The following is a 14,087-nucleotide window of genomic DNA, read 5'->3' as shown; positions in this document are numbered from 1 at the left end:
CTTCCTCGTGTGTGTGTGTGTGTGTGGACCTAGTGGGCTCTGAGATGAGGAGACCTGGCAATTGAAAGAACAGTAGCGGGAGTTGTACCTACTACTGGTTAGGCCAGAGCAATGGTGCTCGTCTCAAAGGAGTAGCTATAGCCATTTCTAGCCAACTGCAATCCTATTGTTGGGGTTACTCCAGCTGATGAGCATATGATGCTGGTAAGCACACCTTGGGCTTCATATCTGTAGGGACTGTATACACCCCTACAGAGATGCGTGAACTTGAGGAGAAAGAAGGGTTCCATGCCCAGCTCGAGCAGTGCCCCCCGCATGACAGTCATTGGTTTGGGTGACTTCAATGCAGTGATTGGCAGGGAAAGAGAGCTGGATGCAAGTTTTGTGTTGGTCCCCACACAAAAGGAATCAACAAAAGTAGAACATAGGGAGACTGCAAAAGCCCAAATGGCCTACACAGGGCAGCTCCAAATTCCCTCCCACTACCACCTGTCATCTTCGTCCATGCAGCTATCAATTCTACTCTTAAAACAAGCTATCGTCCCTGCCCTCACCATGTGATTGCCGAGTCTATTCCATTCCCCCACCACCCTATTACTAAACCAATGCCTGCCTATTTCCTTCCTAAATCTATTCTTTTCTAATTTAAAGCCATTACTGCATGTTCTATCCTGCTGGCTAATTCTCAGTACTTTACTTATATTGCCTTTGTTATAACCCATGACCCATTTGAATACGTACTTCTATCAGATCTTCCCACACTCTTCATCTTTCTAGTGAATGTAAGTTGAGATGTTTCAGCCTATCTTGATATGGGAGGTTCCTCAGACCCTAAATCATCTTGGTCATCCTCCTCTGAACTGATTCTAGCAAGTTGATGTCCATTCTGTAGTGTGGGCACCAAAACTGGACAGCATAATCTAAGTGTGGCCTAACTAATGCTAAATAGAGTCTGAGGATGACCTCTGCACTTTTGTTGGTTACTGTTCTGTTAATAAAGCCTAAAACCCTGTTAGCCCTATTCCTCCCACTAATACATTGCTTCCTTAGTTTTAGGTCAGAGTTCACTAACACTCCCAAATCCCTTTCACACTGCTCTGCCTATCACTCTGGAGTCTAAACTATACCCGTGTAATGGGATGCGTGTTCCTACACTTAGTATACTACACTTGGTGATGTTAAAATTCATCTGCCATTTCTCTGACCAAGCTGACAGTTTGTTAAGGTCCTCCTGCAGTGCTCTAGCATCCTCCCTTGTCCTAACAGTGCATCCTATTTTGGTGTCATCCACAAATTTACCGACTATGTCACTAGTTATCCCACTGTCTATGTCATTGATGTAGATAATGAATAAAAGCGGGCCTAAAACTGAACCTTGAGGAACCCCACTGGTAACATTACCTCATTCAGATTTTTTACCATTAGTGGTAACCCTCTGTTTCTTGTCGCTAATCCACGCCCTAATCCAATCATAAACCTTCCCTCCTATTCCATGAGCCCTGACTTTATTTAACAGTCTCTGGTGAGGTACCTTATCGAAGGCCTTGCTAAAATCAAGATAAACTACATCATAACTCTCATCATTGTCAGCTGCCTTGTATACTCTATTGTAAGAGGATAAAAGATTAGTAAGGCACGACTTTCCTTTAATGAACCCATGCTGTGAGTCGTGAATTAAGTTATGTCTGTCAATATGGTCCCTAATACTATCTGTTATTAGTGACTCAAGCATTTTCCTATAACTGACATCAAACTAATCACCCTATAGTTTTGCACAGAAGATTCGTCAAAGTAGCACAACCCCACCTTCATCTAAGAGATAGTAACCTACCACCACTCATATAGGAACCACATACAATGATGAATAACTGTGTTGTTCCTCGTGTAATGGCCGATGCAATGATATGGACTCCTAAGGCCTTGAGCCAAGGGGGCACCCTTTGATGTCATTTAAGCATCTATTACACAATGAAATGGCTATTTACTGATCAGTGGCCTTAATTTTGACATTATTTTATGGACTGGTTACTATACGCTGGGTTTAGGTGAGGCTATGTTAGTTTAAAAAGTTTGCAAGTAATTATGTAACCTACTTCACTGCTTATTCATCAAGCCCTGCTCATTAAATAGCCTTTTCCATTACATGATGCCGTGGGTAACTGTTATTTCAGCTTAGAGATTAACTGTGTACAGGCTGCATGTGGTGTGCTATTCGTTAAGTCCCCCAGGGGTAAGACATCATGCTACACTGTCACTAATGTCTGGTGTGCAAGTGTGTGCAGGCTCACCTAACAAAAGATTGAATATTAACTATACCTGAATACTGTCGTTTGTTTAGGTGCGCCAACATTGGGTCTGAAGCTGATGAATGCCATGTTTTGAGTATGAAGATTTGCTAACGCTGCTGCACGTGACCACTACACCGTCACACCCCTTCAACAACAGCAAAACTATTTAGTGTTGATGGGTAATGTGTTGACAAACGGGAAGACTAACAATTAAAGACAGGCAGAACTTAGCAGACACAGAGGTAATTACAAGAACACACGTGAGCTGCTTTGAGGGGGCGGCGGTAAATGGAGGTAAAGTTTAAGATTCGCAAACATTACATTGGAGGTAAAGTTTAAGATTCGCAAACATTACATTGGAGGTAAAGTTTAAGATCCGCAAACATTACATTGGAGGTAAAGTTTAAGATCCGCAAACATTACATTGGAGGTAAAGTTTAAGATCCGCAAACATTACATTGGAGGTAAAGTTTAAGATCCGCAAACATTTAGTATTCACATTGGAGGTAAAGTTTAAGATCCGCAAACATTACATTGGAGGTAAAGTTTAAGATCCGCAAACATTACATTGGAGGTAAAGTTTAAGATCCGCAAACATTACATTGGAGGTAAAGTTTAAGATCCGCAAACATTACATTGGAGGTAAAGTTTAAAATCCGCAAACATTACATTGGACGTAAAGTTTAAGATCCGCAAACATTTAGTATTCACATTGAAGTTGATTTACATAGATTTACATAGAAAATCAGACCACAAGTGTAATTTATGAAGATAAGGCACGGTTTCTACTTTCTACAGTATACGTCCCCACTGCATGCACCTTACCTTACCCAATATTGCCCTCTGCAGTGCTCCTCCGGCTTCTCTATCCCTCCATGGCAAGTTTAGTGGTTTATCAGTCCTGTGTCCTCCCTGTCCGTGGTTTTAGTCGTGTTTCTGGCCCGTCAACACAACACAAGTTCACAACCCGCACCGCCATGGCTGAGTGACTCTGATCATGCGCATTCAACTTCTGCGCAACGTTGCCAGATTATCGTTTTCATCTCGGTGTATTTTCCGGTTTTTGAGCCCTATTACAAAAGCCATCATTAATTAACGGTTTTGTCAATAACTTTGAGTGGAGTTCGTTGTCTGTGTAGGTGTGGCAGATTTTTTTGGGGGGTGGAAATCGGAAAAAGCGACATCTGGTACCGTTGATTGCGCTTAATGGCAGAAAAATACGTCTGTTCATAATTGTCACGTACGAAAAAAGACTATTTAGAAATTTTAAAGGAGAAGTCAATGGAAAAGAAAAATGCAAACCCTTACTATAGATAAATGAGTGAACCTATGAGTGAAGCACCGAGTAACAAGATGGCGCTGCGTTGGACTCGTATGGCGGGATATTTAAATGAACTTTGAAATAGAGGAGGAGAATAAACATTAAAATCTCGGGCAAATAAGTAGACAAAATCATACAGGACCAGGGACTGAATCTGTAAAGACTTTAAAGCCCAAATTCTGAAACGTATTTCCACCACAGCTCGCCTGTTTCAAAAGCCTATAGTAATAGTAGCTGGGATTTTCTTGGACTGTTTTGTGATCCTAGTAATAGTTTTGGCCGACTTTTGTACCATGAACAGGAAAACCACCAATGAAAACCCGGTTGATCTTCTGTGGTCATGGAAAACAGTCGTAAGAGGAGCCCGATAAGTTTAATAATATGGATCTTTGGACAAAAATGAGCGTTGGAGTGCAGGTGATAGTACAAGGTTAACCCAGTAGCAGCGAGGATCATGTTCCTTAATGGTCCCTCCAAGCGAGAAAAATGAGAAAAAATCACCCCTCACACAAACCATTTCATAATAGTATATATTAAAGCATTTGTGATCAGATTATGTATCATCTATTTTGGGGGGTTTATATCATGGCACAAATTTGGCCCGTCACTGCTACACGGTAAAGCCACAAATTTGGCCCGTCGCTGCTACACAGTAAAGCCACAAATTTGGCCCGTCGCTGCTACACGGTAAAGCCACAAATTTGGCCCGTCACTGCTACACGGTAAAGCCACAAATTTGGCCTGTCGCTGCTACTGGGTTAAAAATTCAAGTCTTCACTAGGGTATTGAACTGCATCATTGATATTCCAGCACTACACTAGACCATTCAGTGCTGTAATATATCCAAAAGGCTAAAGTTGTATGAGAGAAACATTGTTGGAATTAAAAATAAATTGACGAATCAAAGTTAAAGGCATACGCAATAGCTACTCGTGGCCTCGGTGCTCAGCTTAGTCTCATTGGCCCTTTAACCTGTAAGCAAAGGTAAAGTTGAGGCCACACGTTATAAGTGAGCGTGGCGGCGGTGTTTATCTCCGTCTCTTTGACTCTTGATCGTATGGTGGGTGACAATCAATTATATATAAAATTCTTTAGAATATTGAAAGCTTCCACTGATTAACCCGGTAGCAGCGAGGATCATGTTTCTTAATGGTCACTCAAAACGAGAAAAATGAGAAAAAATCATCACTCACACAAACCATTTCATAATATATATCAAAACATTTGTGATCAGTTTATGCATCATCTATTTTTTGGGGATAAAGTCATGGCACAAATTTGGTCTGTTGCTGCTACACGGCAAAACCACAAATTTGGCCCTTCGCTGCTACCAGGTTAAGGTGAAATGAACATCTGATGGACACTTTACTGACAGCTGGAGTGTTACCTTTTTTTAAGAGCTGGGGGAGGGGGGGGGGAGGGGAAAGTTACCTTGCCCACCTGGCGTTAGATGCATGTTTAGCGAGTAGTGTGTTGAGTAAGGAGTGGTTGAGATGATAAAGTACAGGTGAGTTGTTCCAGTGACAAAAGGCAAAGAGGAGAGGTGAGCCATTTTACAACAAAGGAGGCAGCTCAAGGGCACAAAAAAAGAAAATAATAATAAAAAAAAGCCCGCTACTCGCTGCTCCCAAAAAAGAATTAAAAGAGGTGGCAAAAAGAAAGATCAATTTCGGGAGGAGAGGTGTCCTGATACCCTCCTCTTCAAAGAGTTCAAGTCGTAGGCAGGAGGAAAAGATGCTGGTTAACTCTTGCATAAGGGGTTTGGACAGTGAAGGGATGAGCATGAGTAGTAGTAGGTTTAGGGGAAGAGCAGTGACCATCTACCACCGCAGAGATAGAACAGCCGGAAAGGAAACTGGAGATAAAGGAACAGAGAGGGATAGAATCCGAAAGAGGGTAGTAAGAAGGGTACAGTTGGGTGGATGCTGTCTGTCGTCAAGGTGAAAGGTAGTCATTGAAACCAAAGAAACCTGGGGCAATATTATTTCATTAATGGAGCTGTCCCCAAAACCCCTGCAATAATGGGAGCAATTTAATCACTGGCCATGGTGAGCCTCTGAGAAAGTTGGGGAAGCTATTGGTCCACTCCTCAAGCCCCCATGAGGAACAAGGGTTGTGAAAAGTAGATATACCCATGACACCCCCAGGCCATTTGTGACCAGCTCCAACATACCATGAGCTTTGCATTCACGGTAGGAAAAGAATGATAGTGCAAACCAGATGGGAGAGATGGAGACAAGAGGAAATTGCTTTCACAGAAGGGAATTTTTTATGATAAGGGACAGGTGGTGAAGATCTCCACTCTAGTGTCAGGCACCAATTCTTGGTCCCATAGTGCCCCCACAGCAACAAAAGGCTTGGAAATGAAGGAAGTGGAATGGAGGTGGTAGTTGTGATGGATTACATGGGTGCAAGCTTTGTGACTTAGCATGTAATGTATGACAATATTGTACAGCCATCTTTTGATGAAGGAATGTGTGGACATTACCTGGCTCTGCATGTCTGAATCTACTCCATGAGGCTCTCTATGCTGATGACTATAGGTCTGTTGAAAAATCCCCTTGATCTAGGTGTAAAAAATTAAGTGAAGTGGCTACTGAAGCTCCACTTAAGATGATGATTAAGAAAGAAAAGGAATATCTAAGTGATGGTGATGCAAAGACAACCACATCCACAACATATCTTAAACACATCCACATACACAACACATCTTCAACCATTTTGTACACAGCTAAACAAACTATTCATGTAAAATATTTATTTTGCTAAGTTTTGCACAAATAGCAGAATATCAAAACTTCCAGTCACACAAGACTCGTCATCTCTTAAAACAGAGACACAGCAACTCAGGCTCAATGCACTGAAGGAGACACACAGCACACATACTATGGGGGTGGAAGAACATCATGAACCCGGGACGCGTAGAGACAATATCCCATATGCGACATCGTTCTGAATGTTAGTAAGTCGAGCCGAAACTACAGGAAGGTACAAGTGTTCTCCAGAGATCCCCACACACACTACACTGCTTTTGCTGTTCCCTCCCTCCCTCCCACCCACCATATCACTGCCAGAGGCTGTCAGTGAGGGGCCTGCCTGCCACCACCGCCACAATGAAGGTCAACATCCGCCACCCCAAGGGATGCATCTGAGGGCCCACTAAACCCTTAACCTGGTGGTAATACAAGTCTTGCTCCAAAATTAATGTGTCTAGCTAGGGATGCTCTCAGCTAGCGGTAGGACTGTCTGAGGCTCAAGGTACACTAGTCAACACTATAGCAAATCACATACACATATGAACAAGATTTCAAACTCAAAACTTAACAAAACCCAAATAATATTTAAATAAAGTTTTACAAAAAACAATCTTCCATATTGTAGAGAAAATCTGCCTGTCTTCAAGATCAATGAAGTTCAATACACCTGAAAAAACTAAACTGATCTTAATAGCTGGTGCAGACTTCCAGATCAAGATTTGGATAAACCATGCATACATTATTTGCAGTGAATTTGCTACAGTTTAATGCACAATAATTTTTATGAAGATGTCTGAACAATAAGGGACAATACATAAGGGAGCATAAGCGTAATGCGGAATTTTCTATGAAGTATTTTGTGTTTGCCGCTTCCAAATCTTATACGGCAATGTGGCCCCTTGCAAGAAAAGTTGAGGAAATCAATGACTATAATAAAATAATGATACAATGACAGCTTACATTCAATACAAAGAGGAGATTTCTAATAAATTACACACATACAACCTTACATACAAAGATTACCTTAACAAGGTTATGTATTAAGATTTCTTTCCAAAGGAAAAATTTCCCTATTCCATGAAACATTAATTTTCCTGCAATTCTGCAGGAAAGTATGAAAATAACTCATGGAAGAAAAATCTCCCACTGTTATGCAGTTCTTGCTTGAGATACGGCCAATCCATCTAGACTAGTCTCTCAGGAGCCCTTGTGCATACAATTGTAGAAAATAAAGGGGAATTTAGCATTTACTCCGCATACTTGTGATTTACACAAAGCACAAACTTCTATTCCATGACTGGAACCTGTGACCAAGGCTTAATATAGTCCCCAAAAGCATTGACATTATACCAAACTTTGATTATGTAACATTATGCTTACTTAACAGCCATTGAAGTGAGAAGAAAAGATTACTCTGTGGTTGTGAGGCTTAAACACGATTTTCAAAGTACCTGATACTCGTAATGGCCTAAGGCGAGATGAAAGTAATGGTGGCCAAGAACAGCCACACACAGCCAGTCACCTCCCCTTGGAAACCTTCACTTGTTCTTGCAGCAACACAAAACTTTAGCAAGTATGAAATGATAAATAAAAACCATCCACATTAGCATACTTTGAATGTATGAAATCTTTGAGAAAAAAGGGGTGGAAGCCTTAGACTTGTTCAATACCTAAGACCATTAGTCACAAAATTAAACTAAACCAGTGATAATTTCAGTTGACAGCCATTTCTCACATCCACACAACACAAACTTTGGTCAAACAGGAGTGCTAGGAGAGGAGACTCACCCCCAAAGCCCTTGAGGGGCATCCTTATTGCTCCCTAGGCTCATTCAAGCACAAACTAAAGACAAATTTGTTAAACAACACAAGGCAGAAGTCCAGACTCCAGCAGTGCAGCCAGAAGGGATCCACAAGCACATGGGTCTGGCACATCATCATCAGTTTCTACAGTATGTACTACCACAACAGAAAAAAAAGACACACATTCATATAATGGCAAATACAGTCTCACAATCAGCTAGTCCTCTACAAAACTGAGGTTTCACCATAGGCCCATTGGGCCTGCCAGCCATGTATTATTCCTAAGTAACAATACAAATGCCAATCTGAACCCCAAAGCCAGAGCATTGACTGATAAACAACAAACATTCACTTTCCTTAGATATAAATAAGGTTCTCACACTTTCCATGCACACACAGAAAAGCTCTGCCCAGGACATGTGCTGGGGAGGGGTGGCCTCAGTGCTGGGGTGGGCAAGCAGGCAACCAACCTTGGTGGGACACTGTCACTGGAGTATTTATTTCTGCTGAAAACAGAAGTTACTTGCCACTTGAGCCATTTGACCAAGAAAGACAGAAAATTCCATCTGCTGACCTCACTGTTCCACACATCACTCTCACTCCACTAGACGCACTGCCATCGGAAATAAACACCCACAAGACAGTGCCTTTTGGTGTGATCACAGAGTCGCTATAATGTACTGACTTGAAAGATTTTACATAACACTAATCTCACAGACACTCATACGTAACTGTTACTGTTGTACAGATGATATATTTTCCAGTGGATTTGACCCAAAAGTACAATGATGAATCTGGTGCAACAAGACCAAGTACAAAATTTTCTGGTCAAAACACTTCTCACTTCAACAGTTTTGTTGATTTTTCAAAAATATTTGTTCCCTTTCAAATGACAATAGAAAAAGTGTCTCCTTGTCTGGTCTGAGGTTCATCCCGTGACCTCATGAGGTAACAATTAAGCTGATCATGTACACCATGTACATAAGTCTCTATTCTCAACTGAAATTCTCCTTATTACAAATCCAGCCCCTTTGAACGGTTTGAATTAGGTCACCTTTAACAAGTATAGCTAGTAAAGTTCAAATACACTGGTCAACACTGTTTAGAATATCTCACGAGACAGCATGGTTGGCAATGATGTGTTCAGGGTGGAGGTGGTGGAAACTGCTGTGACTGGCAGGGCCTTTGTTTCCCCAGCAGGATTTTTTTCCAGGAAATCAAATAATGGCATGAATCTGGATGCTTAACAATGGGTGCTCTGGCTTTGACAGTGAGATGGCTTAGTTACAACACCTTTGTCGAGACTATTGGACAAAGGCTCCTTGGCCCTAAGGCTTTATGAGGAATAATGAGTGAATGAAGAATGACAGTTTCTATTTACACTCTGAATATTCTATACCAATACTCAAGAGCTTGTTATATGAACCTGATATATGCATGTGATAGAATAAGAATAGTGAAAATATTCAACTAAAGCAGTACCTAAGTCTCAAACAGGATGGAGGATAACAACCTCTACCATTTTCCAAAGTTCAATAAAGATTTCAGTAATGAGATCATTCAGACTTGAAGTGGCTTAAAGAAAATAGCTCTTTTTAAGGAGGAAAATATTCATTCATGAAGTAATAAGTATGAAAGCATAATACCCAGTTTGACGGTGACATAGAACAAAGGAGAACTCAGGACAGCTGTGGACTATCCCACTGGACTCAAGTGACTTGGCCATTAGTCCTGCATCTCCTCAGGGATCTCGTGGGGGTTGAGTATGCCTGGCACACTCATCTGTACACGGCGCTTCTCCTCCTGGGCCAGGCGGAGGGTGGCTTCCCTCTCCTCCAGGAAGAGGTCACTATCGTCATCTCCAGTAACCTCCTGAAAGGATGACATGTGTTAGCCTTCTCAGGATGCAATGAAGATAAGTCTGGGACTCTAATGGGACTACCGGAAATGTTCTATCTCAATTAAAAGCAGAAAATGGTGATCAATGCTACTCTGAAGGAGGATGGAGCATGTTCTCAAAAACAGCTTTGTTTTGACTATAAACCATTTTATCTTCTGTATGGTTACACCATACACTCAGGAGACTTTTAAATAAGATGAAATGTTCTATTTTATTACTGATTCAGTAGCTGATACAAATGGCAATACGTAAAGTGGCATTAATAGTTTAAAGCTATTATTTCCATGATCACATTTGTCTTCATTACCTTTGTTTAATCAAGTTTTAACATCTGTAGTTGTTAAAGAATTATAGCCAACTCTAATTGTGTCACTTGAAGTGGCCTATCTTGCATGAGAAGTGAGCTAATGCAATCAACATACAAGCATGTAGGGTGTGCGTTTCGACAAGTGATCACAATCTCAGAAAAGCACTGGAGCCACCAGTAGCAACAGCAAGGTCACATGATTTGACAGTTGTTTAGAGCACTTAAAGAGCAACTAGCTTTAAATCTACCCAATGTTTAGTAGTGAGCAGGAATCAAGTAAATTAAGGCCTCTAAAAAATATTGAAAAGAAACTATGGTTCTAAGTTCATGTCTTATTACAAGCTGGAAAAAATCTTCATGTGAACATTCATTTCATTAACACGGGGAAAAATAAACAAATTTATTCAACTTACTCTGATTTGTACAAGGAAGTCTCTCAAATGTTCCTTGAAGGCAGGAATATCCTGGTTGAGGTTCACCATGCCCTGAACAGTAATCTTGATCTGGTTCTCAGACAGGTGAGGGAAGGCAGCCTTGAGAAGGTTGGCCACAAAGCCCTGGACGTAGGTGACATTGCTCGTGCTTGGGGCTGTAGGGTTGGCAGAGTCCAGGCTCACTGTGATACGGTTTTGCTCCACTAGAGTGAACATGTATGCCAGGATGGATGCATGCATTGTCAAACCTGTAAGAAAAGGAAAGTTTTTAGTTGCCTCACAGTCTGGCCAAGAATCTTGCACTTCTCTTCTTTGTTAAGGTAAAGGTAAAGTTGGGGGTATACACTAAGCTGCACATAGCCTTAGTGTTCAACTCAGTCTCATTACTCCTTGAACCTGTGGTGGCCTGGTGGGTAATGACCAATAACTCAGGAACACAGGGCAAGTGTGGCGTACAGGTTACCACCCCAGGTTTCTCCTTGTACACATTTACTGACCAGCCCATGAAGGAGGATGAACAGGTGGGTGAACTGGGCACCACCTGCCCGGGCAATGACCAAGCCCAGGCCTGCAAATCCATAGCTAGGCATGCTAACCACTACACCAAACAAGCTGGTGTTTGTGAGCCAACCAAAATAACCTTTCAATAATGCTGAAAAGGCTAAAAGGCAAGTGTGGGTGGGTGTTGGGGGAAGGTTCTAACATCATACATGATGAAGGCAAAGCAATGATTGCTTGCAATCCTTCAGCATAAAGCCGATACCTTTACTTGTAACTCTACTAAAAGATATTTGAGGGTCGACATGAAATAGGAAGTCACAAAATTTGGTGCACACCATACTTGGTAAACCGTGTATTGTGCAAACACTTTACCAAATGAAAATCAGTCAACCAACTCCTCATGTGTAGTTGTTAACAGCTGTTGCCATCTCATATTACCTGCTTTTATAGATTCAACTAAACAGCCTTGTCATCAGTACTAGGCTCTCCTCCCCAGCTTGATACTCACCCGCTGTGTGTGAAGAATCCGTGACAACAGAGAATATGTGCTGCAAGATGTCTGTGTAGTATGTCTGGTAGAAGCTGCTCGCTGCATGTTCATGAGTAGAAATGTTTTGTAGCAACTGGTAGAGGATCTGCAATCCAGTATCTGCCACATTTCTCATGGTATGTTTGAATGCCCAAATGATAGAATCCAGCACCAACTTAAACTGAGCTGGAGGTATGTTGAGCAATGCTGTGAAACAGTGGGTGTTGACAGCCTGCAAAGAGACAAATTATTAAGTAGGAGATAATGTTTTTAGCCTATTGTAGTAAGATGGAAAAATACAAAATCCACTCCTAATCATTCCTTCCCTCCATTCAAATGACTTCATCAGTGTTTACTGCAACAAAAATTCATCTAATCAAATGCCCAAATTTTGTTCCAGCTTCCTGACAATGCAAGTGTCTAACTTCAAAACCAAAAAAATATTAGTCCTCTTCCCTCAATACTCATAAAGTAAAGGTAAAGTTGCGAGTTTTGAACTGGGAAACTTACTGTGGGAATTTTGGTGCAACATATGGGTTTACCTTTACCAGGTTTACCTAGGTATTCATTTATAGGCCATCCCAAAAGGAAGGACGAACAACTGAATGGGCTGCATAACTGCCCAAATTGGGATTCAAATCCAGCAGATCCAAATATTCAGTTAGGTAAGCTAAGCATTGCACCATGGAGACTCCACCTATGCATAAATTGTTCAACCAAGATGAATAGAGGACCCAAGGCAGTGAATAATTCTTTCTTACCTGCAGGAGGAGGAAGAAGTTTGTTCTGTGCTCTGGAAATTCTTCAAAGTCCTTGTTTATCATTGCGAGAGTGCACTGGAACACAGCATCAAAGATCTTGGGAACTTGCTGTGTGATGTGTGACTCAAGCTTATTTACGATTGTAGCCATGGTGGACAAGACCTCTGGCTCTCTTGCTGATGGTACACCCGTTCTCTGAGGGGAAAGGAACAAGAATTAGGAAGACAAGACAAAAAAGATTACCTGCATAAGTAATTAATTATTCAATATGGAAAAACATGTATTCACAACACCTAGAGATAACAGATTATATCTTTATAGCAAAGTTTTTAGTGTTTTTATATACATCACAAAGTCAGTAAGGTCACTTTTAACCATTTATATTTACAGTCTTTGCTCTCTACAGTCTTCTCACGTTTATACTTTTCAGTGAAAGGAACACACTACTTGACAATCAAGAAAAGTTAGAAAAAAAGGGCCACCCACCTGATAGTCCATCAAGACTGCTTCCAGCAATGGAGGAATGAAGTTATCGAGAACCAGCACATGATCATCTGAGCGGGATACCCAGCCTGATATCAACTTGAGGGTCTCCTTCTTGACTACTCGCATGGACTTGATGAGTGGCTGTTTCGTGACTCCTTCTCCATTCAGGGCAATGGCAGCACTAATGTTCTCACTCATCACTTTGTACACGTTAAGCATGTCTAGGTAGATACGTCCCAACTGCCAGGAGAGAAGATTTGTTAATATTCTGGTAGTAAAACAGGGATAAAATTGTTTACTTTAACTATTAGTTCTACAGAAACTTACATAGGCCCTACAAAAAACAACAGATGTTTGGTTAAATCATGTGACAGAAGAGTACGAGAATTTTTTTATCAATGTCTTTTGTTATTCTGATTTTGCCACACAACCCTGAAACACACCTGTGACACGAAGGGGTGACCCAAAGCCTTACACGCTCGTACGTTGGTCTTCAAGATGTTGGCAAGCTGCTTCACCACGTCAGGGTCTTTTAAAATGTCAACATTCTGAAAAATTCAACAGACCAAAATTATAGATAAATATGCATCAACCAACTTCGGTATAACATATTGGACATGACAATGAGACACACTGAATACTTCTGAGAAAGAAAAATCACATATTTTGCAACATTTCATCCACAAAAATGCTACAACCACTTCCTCAGAGGTGCAGTAACTCACCCTGGATGCCTGGTTGATGATTTCATCCCACACCTGGTTGGGTAGCATCATGTACTTGCCAATGAGGTGGTCCTGGATAACCTGGTCTGTCTGGGCACTGATCATGTAGCCCACCGCCTCATAGAAGGTGTGTACCTGGTGAAGGAGAGATGGGCTCAGTCAGGCGGGAGAAGGCAGCCATGTAAACATCTTACTATGTTACATGTCTCAATATCAGACCCTAAAGCAGTTATTGATGCCAATTTGTGCTGGAAAAAAATGCATACTATTTATATT

General features: G+C 41.3%; 1 protein-coding gene across 4 annotated transcripts in view; it reads right to left on the bottom strand.

Annotated features, from left to right (window-relative positions):
- Nucleotides 1-6,352: 6,352 nt before the first annotated feature.
- LOC126983054 (exportin-1-like) overlaps nucleotides 6,353-14,087 on the bottom strand; it is a 29,701-nt gene continuing 21,966 nt past the window's right edge. For all 4 annotated transcript variants that reach the window (XM_050835510.1, XM_050835511.1, XM_050835514.1 and 1 more), the window contains exons 13-19: nucleotides 13,812-13,946; nucleotides 13,530-13,634; nucleotides 13,087-13,326; nucleotides 12,601-12,795; nucleotides 11,819-12,071; nucleotides 10,789-11,057; nucleotides 6,353-10,040 (exon numbers count right to left, since the gene is read on the bottom strand). In XM_050835510.1, coding sequence (XP_050691467.1) covers nucleotides 9,894-10,040; nucleotides 10,789-11,057; nucleotides 11,819-12,071; nucleotides 12,601-12,795; nucleotides 13,087-13,326; nucleotides 13,530-13,634; nucleotides 13,812-13,946 — 1,344 coding nt within the window. In that variant the 3' untranslated portion in view covers nucleotides 6,353-9,893. The remainder of the gene's footprint in view (nucleotides 10,041-10,788; nucleotides 11,058-11,818; nucleotides 12,072-12,600; nucleotides 12,796-13,086; nucleotides 13,327-13,529; nucleotides 13,635-13,811; nucleotides 13,947-14,087) is intronic.

This window comes from Eriocheir sinensis, chromosome 52, assembly GCF_024679095.1.
Source record: "Eriocheir sinensis breed Jianghai 21 chromosome 52, ASM2467909v1, whole genome shotgun sequence".
Classification (NCBI taxonomy): domain Eukaryota; kingdom Metazoa; phylum Arthropoda; class Malacostraca; order Decapoda; family Varunidae; genus Eriocheir; species Eriocheir sinensis.
This window is presented reverse-complemented; position numbering and strand designations above follow the sequence as displayed.